At 40.6% G+C, this 20,637-nt stretch overlaps 2 protein-coding genes and 1 long non-coding RNA gene across 6 annotated transcripts; all 3 read left to right on the forward strand.

The window, feature by feature from the left end:
- On the forward strand, positions 1 to 1,441 carry LOC118111675. The gene is made up of 3 exons (XR_004697111.2): positions 1 to 109; positions 261 to 323; positions 489 to 1,441. It is a non-coding gene; the product is annotated as an uncharacterized LOC118111675 (long non-coding RNA).
- A 638-nt stretch (positions 1,442 to 2,079) lies between these two features.
- On the forward strand, positions 2,080 to 13,496 carry znf280d (zinc finger protein 280D). 4 transcript variants are annotated; one of them, XM_035160468.2, is made up of 19 exons: positions 2,080 to 2,338; positions 3,549 to 3,673; positions 3,813 to 4,018; positions 4,177 to 4,276; positions 4,385 to 4,410; positions 4,501 to 4,603; positions 4,879 to 4,953; positions 5,065 to 5,159; positions 5,310 to 5,491; positions 7,891 to 8,048; positions 8,143 to 8,243; positions 8,335 to 8,481; positions 8,881 to 9,015; positions 9,113 to 9,345; positions 10,274 to 10,414; positions 10,507 to 10,575; positions 10,669 to 10,784; positions 10,880 to 10,904; positions 11,628 to 13,496. In XM_035160468.2, exons 2-19 carry the CDS (start codon positions 3,556 to 3,558, stop codon positions 12,004 to 12,006), a joined length of 2,409 nt encoding a protein of 802 aa, XP_035016359.2. In that variant the 5' UTR covers positions 2,080 to 2,338; positions 3,549 to 3,555; the 3' UTR covers positions 12,007 to 13,496. The 4 variants fall into 4 exon arrangements, with proteins under 4 accessions (XP_035016359.2, XP_035016334.2, XP_035016344.2 ...); XM_035160443.2 differs by having other exon boundaries at positions 4,385 to 4,603; XM_035160453.2 differs by having other exon boundaries at positions 4,385 to 4,603; positions 10,883 to 10,904.
- Positions 13,497 to 15,790: 2,294 nt separating this feature from the next.
- mns1 (meiosis-specific nuclear structural 1) lies at positions 15,791 to 20,594 on the forward strand. The gene is made up of 10 exons (XM_035173049.1): positions 15,791 to 15,960; positions 16,075 to 16,272; positions 17,609 to 17,736; positions 17,831 to 17,933; positions 18,033 to 18,262; positions 18,534 to 18,750; positions 18,834 to 18,941; positions 19,421 to 19,678; positions 20,231 to 20,356; positions 20,452 to 20,594. Exons 1-10 carry the CDS (start codon positions 15,958 to 15,960, stop codon positions 20,548 to 20,550), a joined length of 1,470 nt encoding a protein of 489 aa, XP_035028940.1. The 5' UTR covers positions 15,791 to 15,957; the 3' UTR covers positions 20,551 to 20,594.
- The last annotated feature ends 43 nt before the right edge of the window (positions 20,595 to 20,637 follow it).

Consider the following 20,637-nt stretch of genomic DNA (forward strand, 5'->3'; position numbering starts at 1 on the left):
GAAAGAACAGTCAGATTGTTGTCTGGAGCCTTTGTCACATCTTCAGAGAAATCAAGTGAATTCACCACCTACGTTGAAAACAGCTGAACCTGTTGTCTTCAACTACCAAGTAATGATCTTATCAGAATTATTTTATGTATTTATTTGTAATGGGTTAGCTGGATAACTTATAGCTTGCTGTTTAATTTATAAAATGTTTTTCACGTGGATACTGGTCTTGTATTTTAAGATACTGTATGGATTCTCTTTCTATTTCCCAGGGATTCATCGTGGTTCTCTCAGAACACTGTATCCTCCCAGGAATTCATTTGAAATAGCACCAGGTAAAATTGAGGACAGCTTTGAGGAGACTTTTTCTTAATTATTTTCAGTTATTCATGACATTTCAATGGGGCCTTTATTTTTTGGGGGGTGATTTTGATAACTTTTTGTTACTGTTTATTATCCTAATTATCATTGTTTTACATATGAGTTGGTCTGTTTTCCAGATGATCATCAGCAGCTTTTCCAGAAAGTGACTACAGCCACAGAAACACCTTGGTCCCAAATCAGCAACAACCCTGGGTCTTTATCCAGAGTCCAGGATGCTGCAGAATCTACAACATCGTCTAACCAGCTGCAGACAGACCGGTCCAGCTGCCAGACTCCCTCTCTATCCTGTCCTCTGCCTTGCTTTGTCGTATTGAACTTGAATCAACAGAATGTCAAACTCATGTCTCGTCTTTATCGAGACACAGAATGTTAAGTTATCTGCATGTTGAAGTTTGTGTGCAGACCATTGTCAGACCAAAATGTCAAAACCTATTCATATTCAAATGCATGTTAGTAGTTCATAGTCTCTCTATAATGCACTAATGTTTACAGGGATTGAGAAGTGAGGAATCTGATACAAAGATAAATGACTTGCTGTTAAGGAGTGGTGTTTACAGCCATGGTGTTTACTCACCATGGCTGTTTTATAAACGTTGGTCTAAATCTGTGATTCTCTTATGCTGCCTCTTTAGAAGCCTCCAGTCCCATGCAAACTGTTTGCACTTAAATCAAGCAGCCATATTAAACAGTCATGTAGACAAGAATGTATAAAATGGTATCACATGTAAATGCTACCTCAAATGTAAACTTACGTAAAGGCACTGAGACAGTAGTTTTATCCCACCTCTGCCAGTGCACCTTCACTCAGCAACTATTTCCCTCTTTTTGCTTTGCGAGTGGTATTCTTTGATTTACAGTCAGACTCCAGACTCTTCATGATCTCCAGGGGCTTCAGCTCGAAAACACTCCCTACGTTTATTCAGTTCAGGACTGCACCACCAGGGAGGAAAGGACCCGGGACCTGCTGTGTGCCATAAAGAGGCAGACTCTACCTCACACATGTGAGGTAAGATTTTTTTTCTGTTCACTTGCTTTACTGTGTATCACTAGTTTTTACTTTTACTTTCCTGTGTGTTGTGCAATTGTAACATATTCTCCCTGTGGGCATGATTAAAGTTTTTACTGATTCTGATTCAAAAGTTATTGTAATTGAATGAATTAATGTAGTTGTTTTACAGTGACCGTTTTAAGTATTGTACTTTTTGGAAATAAGCTAAATCAAAATCATACGTGAGATTTTACTTTTAATTTATTGAACCTAAACAGACAGCACTTTACAAAATGAGGCATCTGCATGGTTAAATTTAAGTATTTAGAATGACGGTATAATAAAAGAGTAAAGAAAGGAAAGGAAGGGAGGAGGGAAAAATTGAAAGGAAAAGAAACGGGGGAGAGGAGAGGAGACGACCAGAAAGGAAAGGGGGAAAGGAAATGAAACAAAAAGGGATAAGAGGAGAGGAAAAGAAAGAAAATGGGGAGAGGAAAGTAAAGGAAACAACAAGAGAGGTGAGGATAGGAAAATAAAGGAAAGGAGAAAGTAAATTGAAGGAGGGAGAGGGCAGGAAAAGAAAAGAAACAAAAAGAGAGGAGACTGAACAGAGATGTGGCTGCAGAGAAGTGTGGCGCCCTCTCCAGTAGCCAGGTGGCGGTAATGCGCCATAAACACCAGCTGTCACCCAGCATTAAATAAAAATGAAGAAGAAGCACATGGAGAAGAAGAAGAAGAAGACAGACGCAGCGAGGTCCTGTGTGATTGGTGCGAGCGGAGTGTTTCCGCCGCCTCGGGCCATCTGAAAGACTTCTCCCCCTCTCCCCGTGTGAAATAGTCCCGCACTGTCTGAACTCTGTCGTCCTGTGGAAAAGGACTTAGCCGAAGTTCGGTTGTCTCGACCCGGCTGCGGAGCTGTGTGTGAGAGGGGAGGCAGCCGGAGCTCCCACAGTCTTTGTCCCAGCATCCACCGCTCAGGTAATACCATCATTAGCCTCGCTAATGTCATGGCGCGGTGATCGATAACCGATACCCCTGATAGCGTGACACTTTGAATCGGAGATTGACAAAAATATATCGAAGTCTTGAAGCATCAAATTATTTGTAATCCCACCTCAGACTACAGCAGCTCAGCCACGGACGCTAGCTGGTTAGCATTAGCTACCGCTGCTGTAGAGGGGGTCCGGCAGGCTAATAACAAAACAGCGCTGAGCTAAACCATGCTAACGTTAGCCAGTGGGGATCAGGGGAGCGTTGCTAGCAGATTTCTCTTCATCGCACTGATTGAATTGTGAGTAGTTGTAGGATTTAGTTGTACATGGAACAATATTAGCACACACGCCAAAATTGGATCTTAACCAAGACATCATGTTTTCAACCCCACGTCATTTTAGCAAAGTGTTCTTCATGTAACACCTCGGGCCCCTGTTTATTCTGTCCTACACATCTGCATCAGCAGTCTCCTATGGCAACCAATAGTGTCGCCATCTTAAAATGTGATTTATACCATTCATGTTCAAGTTATAAACAGCCACCGTAAATACTGGGGCCCCAGTCCCACTGCCACAGTTGTATGCACGGTTGTAATGGTTGCACATGCACTGGTTGGTTGCTGCCAAAAGGACCATGGAGGTTTTCATTTAAAGCACTGAACCCACAGATTGTTATTATCACCACTCTTTGCAGTTTTTTCCCCCCCACAGAGCATTTTTCTTATGCCCCCTGATCTGGATCCGCATCCAAATTGTATGGTTCTTCCTTGGGTCATGCCCCAACTCCTCCACAATATGTCTTGGAAATGGAGTGATTGGGGAATTTTGCGTGATCCTGCTAATAAAAAAAACAAACGCAGTCCAAAACACGTCCTTGGCGAAAGTAATAGAATTTAAATCAGCCATCATAGATTTTTTTTTTACTAGTGTTTTTGTTTTCGCTCCCATCTTTTTGAGCCCCAGCCTTGATGTTAAGCTGAACAATTCATCCTCAACTTCAGTGTATCAAATATATATTAGTCTGTGTTGTAATCACGTTTTTAAGCTACTGATCTTTAAAGCAGCCGGTCTTTAAGCTTTTAGTTTTAGCATATTTCTCTTCACTGCTTTGCAATAGTAGTAGTTTTAAAGTGTAATGTTAATTAAAGTCTGCAGTTTCTTGTATCAAGTTGACTAATAGTGTTTTTCTGTTGCAGCTCCACAATGTCTGAACTTTTTATGGAGTGTGTCGAGGAGGAGCTGGAGCCCTGGCAGAAACAAGCTCCTGAAGTTCACATGATCGAGGATGATGATGATGAACCCATCTTCGTCGGAGTGCTCTGTATGTTCTAGCACATTTTTTATACATTAATGTGAAGAATTTTAACACCTACTTTTGTTGATGTTGAAGCCCCAAAGGCACAAATGATTGCTATTATTATTATAAGTGCTTATTTTGGTCCATTTCATTGTTCTTACAGCTAACAACCAGAAGAACAGTGTGCCGCCGCCCCAACCTCCTCAGACGAACAGTGCAGGAATACAAGAAATAAAGCGTCCTGATCCTCAGCCTTCCATTAGCTCCTCACAAATAATGGTGCCACTGAATATCACTGGAAATACAGTGACTACTGCAACACCCACTATGACAACTGTCACGCCGCAACCTGTCATTGTAAATAACCAGGTATCATGCCATTAATATTCCAAATATTTAGCAAAGAGCAACTGTCAGTTGACTGTAATCTTGTTTTCTATGGAGTGAAGAGCTTTTCATGTTAATTAATGTGCTTGATGCATGATGAAGTATTACTTTGTTAAATTATGGATTTAACCTTTTTCCAGGGCTTTATTGTCACTTCTCCGCAATTAGTGAACAACCCTGGATTTATTGCCTCTCTTGGTCGGCAGTATCCCCCTGGGACTTCATTTGCAATCGTAGCAGGTAAACCTGAGTGTTATAGTATAATATAAGTGAAGTTTAGTATGAAGTTAATACTTTTAATGTTTTCATGTCAAATTGGTCTTGAGAATTTGTATTCTCTGTTTCCAGCTGGTCAGCAGCAGATCTTTCAGCAGGTCAGTCAAGGCACAATCATACCCAGTGCTGTCCATAGGCCTCAGGTGCAACAAATCAGCAACAACATTGTGACGTTGTCTAATGTCCAGAGTCCCACTGTGTACTCAACACAACCAAATCAACTGAAACCCAACCAGCAGATCTCTCTTCAGGCCTTCTCTGTGCCTACAAAGGCCAATAGCTTCAACACAGGTACATTTTCCATTCCTCTTCTACACCAATATTAGTGGGTGTACACCCGGGGGTCCTGTTTCCATCACTGCTGATCAGAGCCAACTAAACACCTGTCTACTGACTCATTACACCTGGGAGTGGATGCAGATTGAACCTATTCCCATTGCAGACTAAAGCCACATGTTAGTGTTTATTTTGACCAGTGGACAAGGGGCTTTAGATTTACTTAAACATATTCTCATCTCAATGTGCTGGCAGTGATTAAAATGTTAATGCTCTTTGATTTCACACAGATCAAACACCAGTCAAACGTGGATTGATACTGCAGCAAACTGACAGTGTAGAAAAAAAAGCAAAGCTCAATTTGGGTAAGTGACCATTAGCAGACACTGTTTTGTCATCTCATCACTGTAAACAAACCCTAAACCTAATCTGCGGTCCACTCATATTTGTATCTTATTATTTGTCACATCTAACAGATGTATCAGGCACACTGGAAAACGGCATCAAGACAAAGTGCCCCAAGTGTCAAGAAGAATTCACAATGCCAGAAGCTTTGAAATTTCATATGAGGGTGAGTCAAACCTTTGTTGACATTAGTCCCTTATTGGAAACGTTAAAGTAGCATAAAAGAGATTTTCAAATAGAAAATAAAAATGTGCTCCTAGTCATCAACAGATTTGGAGGAAAATGCTCTAAACCTCTAAATGCCTCTTAATTTCAGAGTTGCTGTACAAAGGTTGAAAGTGCAGCTCAATCAGCCATGAGTGCAAACAAGCGCATCATGCTGGTCTCTGAGTTCTATTACGGCCACTTTGAGGGAGATGGGAACAATATGGAGGTGCAGAGGACCAACAGCACCTTCAAGTGCCAGAGCTGTTTGAAAATTCTCAAGAACAATATCAGGTAAGATTGTGTTTATTTTTTTCGGACCCTCAGTAAAATAACAGTTTAATTATTAATTTCATCCATTTGTTATGGTTTTCTTTGTTAAATCAACCCGCTGACACGCAGCAAGGATACAGTGCAGCTCTGAATGTTTTGTTTTGTAGAAACATTTTCATTCATTTGGAGTTGTGTGTCTGGCTACCTGACAAAATACGTTTAATATTCACTCTCCTTCCAGCGCTCTCTCACTTTAAGGGACATATCTGTTTCTTTAGCTGCTAAATGCTTCCCTCTGTTCACCAGCTTGTCTCTAACGGTGTCTGTCTTCAGGTTGATGTCTGCACCAGGTTGTGTGTTTTTAACCTTAAAGCCTTTTCTCTTTAAACAGCTTCCTGCTGTAAATGTTTGCAATTAGAGCGGTGAGAGTGAACCTAAATGAGGAGTTGCCACGGGGCAGCTGAACATTTAGGGTGAAAACTTGCAAGAAAGCCCTTTAAAGCCAAGATAAGAAACAGATTTAGTTACACATTACGCTTAATGAGCAACAAACCCGATCAAATTGATTAAAACCTGCATGTGTTGTTTTTAAATCAATTGTTGCAAGTAAATTTGAGGAAACACTAAACGTTTTCACACCAGCAAATCTGAGCCAAGGTTCATGTCTCTTACATTGTTTACATTTGATCCGGTTAGTTTGGCTGTGTCTAGACCTGACATTGATTGGTTCGTTGATGGGCAACACCGGTGTTTGTTTTTTGCATATGCTAACTTTTCTTGAATAAAGTAGTGTTTCCGTTGGACTGGAGAAAGTGAATGAACCAGTTCACTTCCTGAATTTCGTTGCCACTGTAATATCACTACGGTATTACTACCAGAAACATTAACATCATCGTCGCTTCTTTTTCTTCTTTTGTTTAATGCTGTCTCAGCTTCCTGCAATAGGTCCAAACATTTGAACTATCCCCCAAAAAATGTTTTCATGCTGCTAACGATCAGAGCCATCGTTTGTTTGAGATGGACCAAGACCGTCTCTTCTGGTCAATCTAAATTTCTTTTTGTTGGTCTGGATCGCGGCATCTTCCACACCTGTTATTTTGGTTCAAGCTAAACTGAAAAGTCAGAGGTTCTGGACCAAACGATGTAGGTGTGAAAGTTCCCTGAGTCTCAGATGAAAAACCGTCCACATCTTATGATTAATATTCTCTCAAGTAGCAGATTGGGACTTGAAGCACCGACAAAGATATCTGTCCGGTGCCAGTACAGAAGCACTGGACTTCTTCTTTGTCTCTCACTGCAGTTTTCTTCTCAGATGGATGACAGTATCGGAGCATTTTCCCTCTTGGGTTTAAAGATGAAAAATGAGTGCTGGTTTAGTTGGTGGAAGAACTGCTCCCTTGATTAAATAACTTTGCTTCAGAACACAGCGGAAAAAAAGCTTCTGTAAGCTGCTTTTAATGGGGAAACACATTTGTACTGCAACTGCACTCTGACAGTCGAGGTCATAGTTCGTCCACATAAAGATTTCTATTAGGGGAGCTGAGGTAGCAGAACGTACAGGCTGAAAAATGAGCCGTGCCTCGCCAGGGCAGCCGTGGCAGGAAGCTGTGGAGCTGCTGCCGCGGAGCACTACATCATTAGGCAAAACAAGGATCTGTGTGTAATTGGTGATATTATAACGGCCATTATACATGCTTAGAGAGTGAGGTGCAAGGAGATTACTTCATTTATCTTTAAACCCTTTGGGACCTGGACCATAACTGCTACAAAATACACAGTCCATTAATATTACATTTTTCCCCCCACTGCTTGACATTTGTTTTGTTTTAATGTGTCAAATTTCCTGAATATGTAGATTATGAGGCCACAGATATATTTTTTTGGTATAAATTTAATCAAACTTGAGCCCAGTGTTTGCTGACAAATTTGCATGCGCACACAAATTCATAAATATAAGTGACCTTTTCATTATTTACCTCAGATAATCTAAATTCCTCTTTGAATTTCTTTCATTAAAGTTTTTGTAACAAAAAGCCCATCGCGGGTTTGGCATCTTCAAATTGATTGTTTTGTTTCACCAGTCGTCCATAACCCAACAATTTGGAAGTGGTTGTCATATTGTCTAAGACCTAGAAAATCTGCAAATCCTGGGAAAAAAACTATTTTCTTGTTAACGTTTTGTAGATCATCATGTTTAAAGACATATCCTCTAGATATTAATAAATCTTGCTCATCAGATTTTCAGGTGATATTTTCCTATGTCTGTTTTATCCGACTAAAACAAACTGTCCAAAAATGATAAATGACAGTTGTGAAGTTTTCCGACAGAGACGAGGTTGTCCAGTTACGTATCAGTACCCTTTGTAATATAGGGTTGTGTGACGTTTCCTTGCTGTGTGTGTGTCCACGTTGTTGTGCAGGTTCATGAACCATATGAAACATCACCTGGAGCTGGAGAAGCAGAACAGTGAGAGCTGGGAAAGCTACACGACCTGCCAGCACTGCTACCGACAGTATATGACTCCGTTCCAGCTGCAGTGCCACATCGAGAGCGCTCACAGCTCGATGGAATCCTCAAGTAAAACATATGATCATCACAGCTCCACGTACACACGTGACAGTTTGGTCAGACACGCAGTGTTCATGTGTGATTTTCCTCTTTCCTTTTTCAGCCATTTGCAAAATATGTGAGCTGGCGTTTGAGTCTGAGCAGGTGCTCCTGGAACACATGAAGGACAACCACAAGCCCGGGGAAATGCCTTATGTCTGCCAGGTCTGCTGCTTGTTACCGAGAGGTGGTTTGGTTTTACGTTTCGAAGTAAACATTTTCGGATTCCTGACATTCTCATTCGTTGTTTCCTCAGGTGTGCAATTACAGGTCGTCTTTCTTCTCCGATGTGGAGACACATTTCCGAACCGTCCACGAAAACACTAAAGACCTGCTCTGTCCCTTCTGTCTCCGAGTTCTCAAAACGAGTCATATGTACATGCAACACTACATGAAACATCAGGTACGATGCTGCTTTTCATCCAGTCTGTGGTAAAACCAGTGACACTTTTCTAAAAAGTTTAACTCAGATTCAAGGTCAATATGTTTATTCAACTGATTCTTTAAATTCTTAGATCTGTAATTGGTCTGTTTGCAAGAGTTTGAATTTGCTTTTTATTTGCTCTTTAAGCTCCATCTCCCAGCATCTTACTTACAGGAGCAGTAAATATGGTAGATCTGAAGTCAATCAAAATTAATTGCTCTTAGAAATTAAGGTCGCTCTTTTTTGCTCTCTTTACACATTTTCTGTGAATCAAGAGCGGTTTTCAGACTCGTAAAAATTGCAGGACAATTGGCTGTAATCACTTAGCTTATTATTCTCATTTTTTGTTTTCCTGTTTTTTATTTTTTTGTTTTCCAGAAAAAAGGGATCCATCGCTGTGGAAAATGCAGACTGAACTTCCTCACCTACAAGGAGAAATTAGAGCACAGGACTCACTTCCACAAGACTTTCAGAAAACCTAAAGCCCTGGAGGGTCTTCCTCCGGGTACAAAGGTCTGACATAACTGGATCAACACACCATTTATTTCAGACCTGATTATAACACATTTTCTGTAATTCAGTGTCATTACATCTTGTGTTTTCCTTCCAGGTGACCATTAGAGCCTCCGTTTCAGGAAAGACGCCTCTAGCGCCCACCTCCCCTGAGCGATCTGCCGTTACCGTCACTCCAGGAATAATGTGCGTCACTTCGCCCACCAGCCCTCCAGTCAGTGTATCCAAGGCAAAGTCTAACATGGCCGGAGCTGCAAAAGGCAAAGGGACTCAGAGCAAGAAGAAAGAGACTCGACCTTCCAAGCACAACCTGGCCCTCAGGAATCTCAGGTCAGAGACTCTACAGCAACTTCTCATTTTAGTTTTACTTATTTACCATCACACATTTCTCTGGTAACACAAACTGGAAAGTTATGCAGCAACTAAAAATCAACAAAGCGACAAATCTATGCTATTAGAGGCATTTAGTTTGAAACAAATGAAGGATAATGTTAATGTGTAGGGAGAAGAATGCATGGAATGAGAGCTCAATTTCAAGAAACAGACTGACATCAATTTCGTGGCTTACTCCTTTAATGCCAGTTAAAAATGTAAGACCCTTTTTAAAAAGTCTGTATTATATGAATTGATTAAATGTTTGCACTACATTTAACAATGTGGAGATAATTTAAATGAACAGAACTGTTTCTTGAGCAGCTCAATAAACTGGTCCGCCGAAAATATATGATCCATGATCCCATCAGCTGATCATGTTTAAGTCACTCAGGATCCTTCATCCACTAGTATGGAGCCTCCCCTCCTGAGGATTAATGACGGCAAAATAATAGATGCTATTAAACCCTAGAAACACACAAAGCAGTCAATTGATAATTTTTGAGACACACTTCATTAAGCAGGCTAAAAATATTTCGGTGTATTGTAAACAGTGGTATTTCTTCATTAAAAAAGTGTGTAATGTTTGACTAATTAGACAAAACAATCAAAACTAATCTGCTGTTTCAAGATGAGACAAAGAATAATGAGGTGGTTCACAACACTAAGATAACATTAGGAACCTTTCTGCAGACGATCAATAAAGATAATTGATTACGAAACATCCTACCAAACATTTCAGTCATTTATACACTGCAGTATCTTTAAAGCCTCTACAAGGAATGGAAAATGAGGAGCTTTAAATCTCACTTGACCTATGAATGAGAAGTCTAAATTATTAAAAGAAAAACCACAACTAACTTTTTTCCTCATTTCCACTTTCCAGAATTAATCAGGGGACTCACACGTGCATCGAGTGCAACGCACAAGTCGACGACTTGTTTTCTCATTTCCCAATGGTTTCCAATTGTGGTGCGTGTAAATATCGGACAAGTTGCAAAGTTTCAATTGGGAATCACATGATCAGGTGAGTGACAAATCCTATTGAATCTTTATTCTGTGTGATACTTTTATGTCCTCAGTCTTTATCTGACAAATCTTTCCTTTCCTCTCATGAAGGTATCACAGCACCATCACCAAAAACAGATTTTTGAAGAAGGAAAGTAAGAAAAATTCATCCAAACTGAAGTACGTATGAATAATACCTTGCGTTTTGTACAACAAAAAAGTGTTTTCTATTTGAAATTGAGCATGACAGAATATTTCTTTGTTTTTTCCCAGATTAACTATGGTCTGTCTCAACTGCGACCTCCTCATGGATGCATCAGGCGGTGACCTGATGAGCAAACATTTAAATGATCGACCAGATCACATATGCAAAGTCATTCAGGAGAAAGGTAGGTTTCTTTTCTTTTCCTCTAGTTCCAGCTGAATCATGTTCAGTATTTTGTGATGCAAGTGTCTCAAAGGCTGTTTCTTCTTTTTATCCCAGCAGACGTCAAAAACAAAGAGCGAGTGTAAGTAGAAACAGATACACACGTCACATCTGATCACCATATTATCTGAAATCTAAAATAAATGCTTGACAATGTAGAGGAGCATAAATAGAAACACATTCTTGAAGGTGCACACAATGGATTGAGTGTCACACTTCCATTAAGTTGCACAATATCTATGATATTAATAAACATACTAGAATGGCACTCAGTAGAGAGGATACCTCAGCCAAGGTCCAACAGCCCCCTCATGAAAACACATTTAAATTCACTAGATCCAGACTTTTATTTGGATCTTAACCAAATTTCCCACACACATAAATATCAGTCACCTAAACATGCCTGTTTTCTTTTTTTATCATCAAGATCATGATTTAGGAACATCTCAATGTTTAAGAAAGTGAAAGAAAATTCCTGGATCTGTCTACTGATCTGGAGCCGTTTAAAAAAATTCTTTGGGTCATGTCCCAACCCTCCAAACTGTTTCAAGGAATTCAGTAGAGTAGTATTTTCATAAAACACACAAACAAAAACATAACCTCCTTGTTGAAGAGAATAATAGAAAAAAGGAACACCACAATGATGAGTAATGATATTTGCTCAAATTCAAACTTGAGGACATTTTACAGATGGCTCCCTGTGATGAGTAAATGGTTTAAGTAGCCCTTGTGTTTAATACTGGTTACCATGTTGTGTGTTAACCTGAAATGTGCTTTTACTAACGCTGCCCTCCTCTTCATGCAGGCAACACGTCATGATGCAGCCAACGAAAGTCGTGTACCTCATGGCGACACCTTCTCCTCCGACACCAAAGGAAACGGACATGAAACTAGAGGAAAAGGTCTCATCTAAAAGTTTTACTGTAGCTGCTGTTGATCAACCAGAGCCAATTTTACCAACAGTTGATCAGGAAAAGGGCTCCACGGGATTAAGTGTCAATGAAGATGTAAAGCCGTCATCACCGCCGACTTCGTCTCCCTCGACATCAGATGGGGCTTTCGATGCGCCGGTGGGAGATGAGCCAGTGGGTGACTCAGAGAGCGCAGGTGTCGGAGAGCGGCTCCCTGTCTCAGAAGTTGTCCCTGAGCACAAGACTGGGGAACAGCAAACTAAATCCGAATGAAACACAATTACAAACTAATGCACATAACAAACTAGAGTTATGACCTCGAAACGAGCAGTTCATCAGCCACACCTCAGCATTCCTTTTACAAATATACATGCTCAGGCTGCAGGTATTTACTACAACTACAGATTCCTACATTAGGAAAGTCAGTTTCAACCATTGGATAAAATATTAATCTCCTCTGTAAACCTTCCTTTTGCCTAAATAAATGTAGAGTATTTATAAATAAATAAAAACATCCCCTGTAATCTTTTTAGCCCTTGAAAACGGTTAGAAAACATCAGCAATCATCATTCTGCATTTTGGGCTATCGTAGACATCAGTGTCAGCTGCTCATTTGACTTAAATTACATTTGTATTTCTTTAAAAGTCTTATTATCCTTAAGTAAACACCACCTGCTAAAGGATGGTAGGTAGTATGTGGCTCTGCTCCTGATCCCCAGTGTCAGCTTTCAATGCGTTTTACTGAGAAAGATGAAAAAACACATTTACCAATGATGTTACAAATCCACCAAATTTCCCTGAAAAACATTCTCAGTATATATTTAAAATCCCTGTGTCGTTCCTTTGAACTACACAAAATAATATTGCTTTTGATGTAGTTTGAGCCCAATTTCTATGGCAGACAGTTTTGAGCTGGTAACTGGATTTAAGTTTTAGATTTTTATTGTTCTTTAATCTTTGGTTTTCTATCATTATATAATGTGTAGATTTATTTTGAGATCTAATAAGAAGGCTGTTACGTTTATATTGAATGAGGTATTATCAACAACAAAAACATGCATTGTCACTGAAAATCGTTGTTAAATCATTGTTAAGAGGAAATTCCTGATGTCTGCCAGAAATATTTGTCTACACTTTATCAGGAGTCAAGAGTTAAGGGGTGAACTTAAAAGAGAGTATTCTATGTTGACACACAGAGAGCAACTTTAAGGAATACAGCAGTACATGTGTAGAAAATCTAAACATTAAATTCTATTCCATAAAGAGAAAAATAAAGCAACAAAAAGTGGACGTGGGATGGACAGTAGATTTTATTGTTTGATTTTAAACTGTGTTCAGAGTGCCAGCCTGTAAAACAAATGTATGTTTTCTTGGCTGCAGGTACATCAAGTTGTTCCATGTCCCAGCCTCCTTTTTATTCTGCGTTAAGTGGGGAAAAAAAGTTCCCTGTGGTGCTGGGAATATTTCATACAATGTGGTTGTTTACTTTGTGTGGCTTAAAGTGTTAAGATATTCTTTATGTCATAGGTTTTTCAAACGGGTTTTTACTTGTGCATATAGTATCTTTAGAGCAAGTCTGTAAATGCATTTATGTCTATGAGGGGAATGTAAATGTAACCACCCCTCCCTGAGTCTGTTTTGAATACATTCCTCTAAATGTATATCGTGTTCCCCTTAGGACACATTTTCTTCTGAGATGTATAAACCACTGGGTTTGGATCAGTGTTGTTCTGTTTGTTATGTAAATAAATCTTTAATACAAAGGGTTGGAGTGCTTTTTCCCCCCCAGAACATTATTCTATGAAGATGGCCAGATCATTATTAGGTTCTTTAAGTCAACAATTAATTTCAGGGACTGTTGGGAACAATGTTTGGTTTCAGATGCGGAAAGTTCGCAATGAATGTGTTCAGCAGCTGCAAGAGTCAGATATTCAGATTTAATTCAGTAAAACAAGATTTCATGGTTACTTGAGATAAAATCTGTTTAGTGTCAATGCTGACACAGCATCACACTTTCTCAGCTTTTTCTCAGCCTTTTTTCTTGAATACTTCAAACTTCCCCATAATAAGGTTGTTTTAACAGCACGACTAATACCTGGACACAAATATACACACTTTATATATTTACACACACTATAAGATGTAGACTTGAATTAGATTTTTTTTTCCCCAGAGACTTTATTTCCCAAAGCACAAAAAATTACAGAATATATGGATAATTAAGATCAATAAAATAAAATGTGACTCAAATGAAATCAAATATCACCACACAAAAACAAACAAGCTAAATTGATGAATGATAAATGAAATACCTGAATGTTTAAAATAACATTATCCACGGTCACAGAAATAAAAAGATATCAAGTAAATAACATAAATAATAAAGTTAGTAGATAACATTTATAAACAACAATGTACACGCACTTGTTTGTTTCTGATAGGGATAACTGTTTCCGTGTACAAATTGAATTCAATCATAGAAATTACTGTACAATTGATTTGGATTCATTTTGATTTTCCCGGACCTGACGTCATTGTCAACGCTCATTTCTATTGGCTGCTCGTGCTGCGACGCGCTGTTCCCAGGACAACCGCTGAGAAACAACTAGCCCACATCGTGGCAGCGGCAGCTCGCAGAGGCACTTCCGGGGGCAACAGAACCTGCCACTGATTTGTAAAGGCAGTTGCCCTGATATGAGGCAGCTGTCAGTTGCCTTTGTTGCCACACTGTCGGAGAGCAATACCGCTGTTTGTGACTTATTCTGGGAGACATGGACTGGTTTGTCATTGTTCCGGGGCATGGCTGGTTGAGACGCTGCTTACAGTTATGGGGTCATGGGGTCATCTCTTCACATCGGTTTTATTCTTTTCTACTTTCTGTGCTCGTATGTACTGTATTTTAATTCGGCCAAATTCCCAAATAAATATGATCTCTACTAAATATTCAGATGTATTGGTTTTCATCTGACTATAAATGTTTTAGGGGTTTAGTTAAACTTTAATAAGATTTATTAGGCATTTTAAGGGTCCGTGCCATGTTAATTATTTGACGTTTGTCTACTGATCATTTATAAGATGTGCCTGTGCTACACTTCAGACTCCTAACATCGACACAGAACAAATAACATAATCATATTTTTTTCAAAGCCAAAGAAATCCGGTCTCCATGGAAAAAGAAGTTGACTAGTCAGCAGATAATGTAGATGAGCACTTGGGCTACCCACACAAGGTTGCCCTAAAGTTTGCATTACCATCTGTACATTCCGGTATTTCCATATACATTTATGTAGCCTATTGTGCATTTCTTTATCTGATTCAATATCTGGTCGTTTTCTGCAGATATGCAAATTAGATAGTTTTTTTGTATGTATTGTTAGTTTCCATTTATCTGCTAAATTAGTAGAAATTCACTTAGTCTTAGTATAGCAGCTTTACATCTCGCGGGAGAGACAATTTCAAGCTGTGTTGGCCTAAAGTGTTTTATATTACGAATACTAAGTCTGTTTGTGTCTGTTAACACTGTTTGTGTCTGTTATTGCAGCTCTGTAGCCCTTTTTTTGTACTTTGGTACAGTTGTAGTCAATAAAATGCTACATGAGCAGTGGCATCTCTGTGCATCATTGCTATCATAGAGTTATACATAGACACCAAGATCGTCCATATGGATCTGATAGATGTGGAACTCTTCTTGATTCATTTGGAGCCCAAACCCCCAAGGGCTTACAATGCCAACATAGGCATCTACCTCCAAACAGTGTGGCACATAGGCAGGTGCTTTCTAACAGTGTGGCAACAGAGGCAGGTGCTTTCAAACAGTGTGGCACATAGGCAGGTGCTTTCAAACAGTGTGGCACATAGGCAGGTGCTTTCTAACAGTGTGGCAACAGAGGCAGGTGCTTTCTAACAGTGTGGCACATTGGCAGGTGCTTTCTAACAGTGTGGCAACAGAGGCAGCTGCCTCCGAACAGTCTATGGTGGCAACAGAGGCAGCTGCCTTTGAACAGTGTGGGATCAAAGGCAGCTGCCTTTACATATCGGTGTCCGTTTCTGTTGACAACGGAAGTGTCTCTACGAGCAACCGCTGCCACGATCTGAGCTGGTCCTTACTGCTGCAGAGAGTCGAGCAGCGAAACTCCGTTTCATTCATTTAAAGTTGTTTACGAGTGTCAGAGTTGAGAGGATTTTACTTAACGACGGCGGAGTTGAAGGAAAGTCACCGCCAACATGGTAAGTCCTGGCTGGGAACCCGACGTTAGGAGTTAGCTTGTGTGCTACAGACCGAGCGGTTACTGCTCGTGTGTCGTCGCTGATGCTAACACTTGTGTTTTCTCCCCGGGACAGAATCAGTGGGTCAATCGGAGGACCGTGACTAAGCGCCGCGCTCAGGAGCAGCAGAGGCAGGATGACGCCCAGTTTGTGGCCAGAGACAGGCATGTCCTGGCCGGCCTGAGGGAGGAGGAGAGCTGGGAGAGGAGGAGAGAGCTGCGGCAGGAGCAGGAGGAGTCCAGGGAGAGAGAGATGGAGAGCGCTCTGCTCAAGGTGGGCGATCATGACTATGACTGTAATACACGACCCCGAACCCACCAGCACTGACGTTATCAATAAGTGATTTATCGATTGCTCAAATGACAGATGAAAAAAGCTATGTGTTGGTCCTTTGAGCCATTTCAAGCAAAAATGCCCAAACATTCACCTGAACCAGTTTCTCACAGCAATCTGTGTTTTTGACACAACAATGTGAATATGTTAACCAACGTGGGGCCTTTTTCAATATTGTCTGATATTTTAGACTGAAAAGTGAATTATTTGTTTAAGTAAACAGATCTTCTTCTAGTAGAGTAGGAAGAAAACACAACAGATATATTTCATAGGTGAAAGTAGCAGGATTTAATAAACTCATTAACATGTGTTTTAAAATTCAATTGGGAAACAAATGTGACACCTACATCTGTTCGTTATTTTATTATCGGTTGCCAGGGGACTGAGGAGTTTGCCTGCTAGCTGATCAGGACCAAAGATTATTATTTCGGTTGTCTTAGTCTTGTCTCAGCTAAAACCCTTATGATCACTTTTTTGACTCCCTTAATCGAAACATCAACAATCCTCAGCACAAGTGTGGTGTGTAAAATGGAGTACAGTATACGATAGGCTCTTAAAAGGATAACTTTAACATCATCTGTATTCTGTACACATCGAAAGTTTGTGTGCCAACATGTTGGCTTGTACATACATTTTACAAATCTCAACCGGCACCTTGTCTTCATCCTAACGGTGTGACCCAGATATCTTACCTTGTTCAAATTTAATTTTAGCTTCTGCTCCTCCTTGGTCTTAACAATCATAATGACACTCCTCATCACTTTGCACCAGGTCTTTTATTTACTCTACATGCAGAAAAATACCTAATATGTACAATATTACTGAATAACTGAAAGATATGAGGTACAGATTGTGAGAGTGTGAAAGTAGCTTCAAATCTTGTATTGTGATGAATCAATTAAAGGGGTTATACAAAAAGATTTAACTGGAATATTAAATAGAGTGAACAATGTACGACAGAGATGCAGTATTTACTTTTGACAGTGAATGTTTGTAGTACTGTAGAGTCAGGCTTCTCACTTCATCTTTGCTGAAAAAAAATGTGAGTGAGATTCTTAATCGGGTGAAAAATGGGCCCTTATTGAGGAATGTTGTCGGCAACATGGAGCAATCGTATGTAATTTATCCTCTGTTTTATTGAAAATCACCACAACACAGAAGTGCGCCAGGATTCAAACTTTGAAAAGCCTCGTTTTACATAACACTTTGCTGTATCATTAAGGTGTGAACTGTTACCTAATCAATGCAGATGGTCATAACTGAATTTGACTTGCAGGCAGATGAGGACAGAATAAACAGGGACAAACAACTTGAACAAGAGGAGAGAATGGCTAAAGAGCTGGCTCGCATCAACTTTGAAACACAACGAGATGAGAAAATGAGGCAGCACATCAAAGATAACAGGTGAACACACTCACGTACTGTCGGACATGCAGCAATTGTGCTTTTGTACATCCTTCCTCTGCTGTGGTAAACCCGCCTTTGGACTTCTTTTCAGTCTGGAGCTTCGAGAATTGGAGTCGAAACTGAAGTCTGCGTATATGAACAAGGAGAGAGCTGCACAGATTGCAGAACATGAGGCCATGAGGTGTGAGACCATGGTGAGCACCGTCCCTGTTGATTTCAAGTATTGAGAACTATGCTGAAAAGTGTTTAAGGATCCTGTATATATACTGTGTATGTCTTTTTGCTTTCACTAGCGCGAGGAGGCGGACTATTCTCGCAAAATGCGCGGCGAAAGAGAGCGAGCGGCTGTGGAGCAGCAGAGGCTGGAGCAGAAACGCCAAGAGGAGCTGTTCCAATATCAGAAGGAGCTCGAGCAGCAGGTCATGGAGAGGGAGCACAGCCGACAAGAGGCCTACGAGGAGTTCCTTAAAGAGAAGCTCATGGTGGATGAGATCGTCAGGAAGATTTATGAGGAGGATCAGATGTGAGCTCATCATTCATTCTTTAACACAGTCAAACAATTAATTAAGGATGAGCAAGAACTTGACTTTAATTATTGGATTAGCCTGTTCAGTTAAAGAGAGAAGAGTCATGTTCAGTTGTGTATCTAATATTGAAGATATTTTAATTCACTGGTTCTGCGTGAGTATGCCTTTCAAAAACAAAATCTACAAGCAGCAGTTTCTCTCTATAGAAAACATAAAGACTGTGGAAGAATTATGGCTTTACTGTAAACTGTTGTTGTCTTGGTGAAGGGAGAGACAGCTGAAGCTGGAGAAGGTCAGAGCCACTCAGCAGCACATTGAGGAATTCCACAGGCAGCAGGCCGAGTGGAGACGCATAGAGCGAGAGAGGATGGAGGCCGAGAACAGGCGCATCATGGAGTTTATGAACCAGCAGCAGCACATGGAGGAGGACAAAATGGCCAAGATCAGAGAGACGGAGGAAGCCAAAGAGAATCTTCAAAAAATAGTTGAGACAACGTTTTTCAGTCAACAACACATTTCTGTATCGGGTACCAAGTATCACTAACAACACTCCTCTCTCTTCTCTAGCTGACTAAGAGGATCGAAGAGGAGAGTCAGAAGCGTGACGAGATGGAACGAATCCGTGAGGAACTTTGTCTAGAGGAACAAGAGGAAGCGAACAGGCAGAGAGAAGTTGTAAGGATCATTACTGCTGTTATACCAGAGTGTGGATAGTTGACCCAAGCCCGTCAGGACCCGTCATGACCCTACGAGTCGTGCCGGGTTTTTTGTCTGAACCCGGCACGACTCGATATTCGGGTTGGGGTCTAGTTCGGTCACATTGGCCGGACTATCTACTTGATTGTTTACTGCCTGTAATCAGAGAAAACATGAGGTACAGATCAGGTTCGGACACAAAAAACAGAATTCCTGTCAGGTTCGGCTAATTTTCTCTCAGGCTTGTTTGGGTTTGGACAGAAAATTGCTGCCTGGGGAGCACTCTACGTTATACGTCCATGTACAGCGCAGCTCTAGGCTTTTAGCTTTTGGCTTAATAAATAAATGACTTATCAGCTAGTGTTGTAGCACTATAATAGCTAAGTTGTGATCATACCAAGTTTTACTAGAATTGTTTTGCTTTTACCTAAATGACCCCCCAGTGTCTGCTCTAACAGGAAGAAATGGAGAAAAAAATCAGAGAGAGGCTGACGATGCAGCAGGCCTGCCAGGAGCAACTGGCTTTCAAAGAGATGAAGAAGAGAGCGGAGAAAGAGGAAGAGGAGGCCTTCCGTAAGGCAATGATGGCTAAGTATGCAGAGGACGATCGGATCGAGCAGATGAATGCCCAGAAAAGACGCATGAAGCAACTTGAGCACAAACGCGAGGTGGAGAAAATGATAGAGGGCAAGAGACGACAGCATCTGGCTGATGTGGTACGTCCCAGGCTCTCTGTTTCCATAATCACGTCAATAATAAGGTGGCACTGGTGTAGCTTCACTGTCCGATGTTTTACTGCTCATGCTGAGCGCCTGTTCTTGCTCTGTGTAACTTTGGTGAGTGGGTACGATCTCCTGTGGGAAGTGTGTAGCTGACTGAAAGCTGCAGTCTAAATTGCTTGAATCAGGTCCAGCAAGTTCAGGAGTAATGCTGAACTGTAGATCAGTTAAAAAGACTAAGAATCTTTCAAAACCCGTGTTTATCTCCAATATATATTGAGGAAAATTTTAGGATATATAAAATTGTGAACAGAGTTTAGTGTCGGCATGTGTGGCTCCAGAGGGCGTTGTTGCCTCAGTAAAAGTTACGTTGTGTAACTTTCATGAAAGTAGACTAACAGACATACGAACAGGAAGACAAGATTTATTTGAGCTCCACAAGTGAAACACATAATGTATGATACATGGTTCATCTGTGGCAGCTTCAGATTGTCATGTCCGTTTCAAACAACCTGATTTGATCATAATATGTTCATCACTCTCTTCAAGGAACTGGAGGTCAAAGAAAGAGCGATGGAGCAGGAGAGGGAGGCGCAGCGGAGACAGATTGTTGAAGAAGAGAGAAAGAAACTTCTGAAGCGTCACGCGGTTCAACTGCTCGGATACTTCCCTAAGGTATGAGACAGTGTGTGAATCATCAATCCTTTTACACAGCTTCATATCTTCTGTGCATCGAACGAGTGTCTGATCATCAGTGTATCTTCATTCAGGGTTTGCTCCGTGAGGATGACCTGCAGTACTTTGATGAGGACTTCAGAAATACCTTCAAACCAGTAGCTTCTGAAGACAGCTGGGATGGTGATGCTTAAATGTGTTTCTTTCAGTCTGCCACTAGAGGGCAGTTCAAGGCTACAGTGAATACTGCATTACTTTTAAACCATTAAATCATTTCTAAA

Source organism: Hippoglossus stenolepis, chromosome 1, assembly GCF_022539355.2.
Source record: "Hippoglossus stenolepis isolate QCI-W04-F060 chromosome 1, HSTE1.2, whole genome shotgun sequence".
Lineage (NCBI taxonomy): Eukaryota > Metazoa > Chordata > Actinopteri > Pleuronectiformes > Pleuronectidae > Hippoglossus > Hippoglossus stenolepis.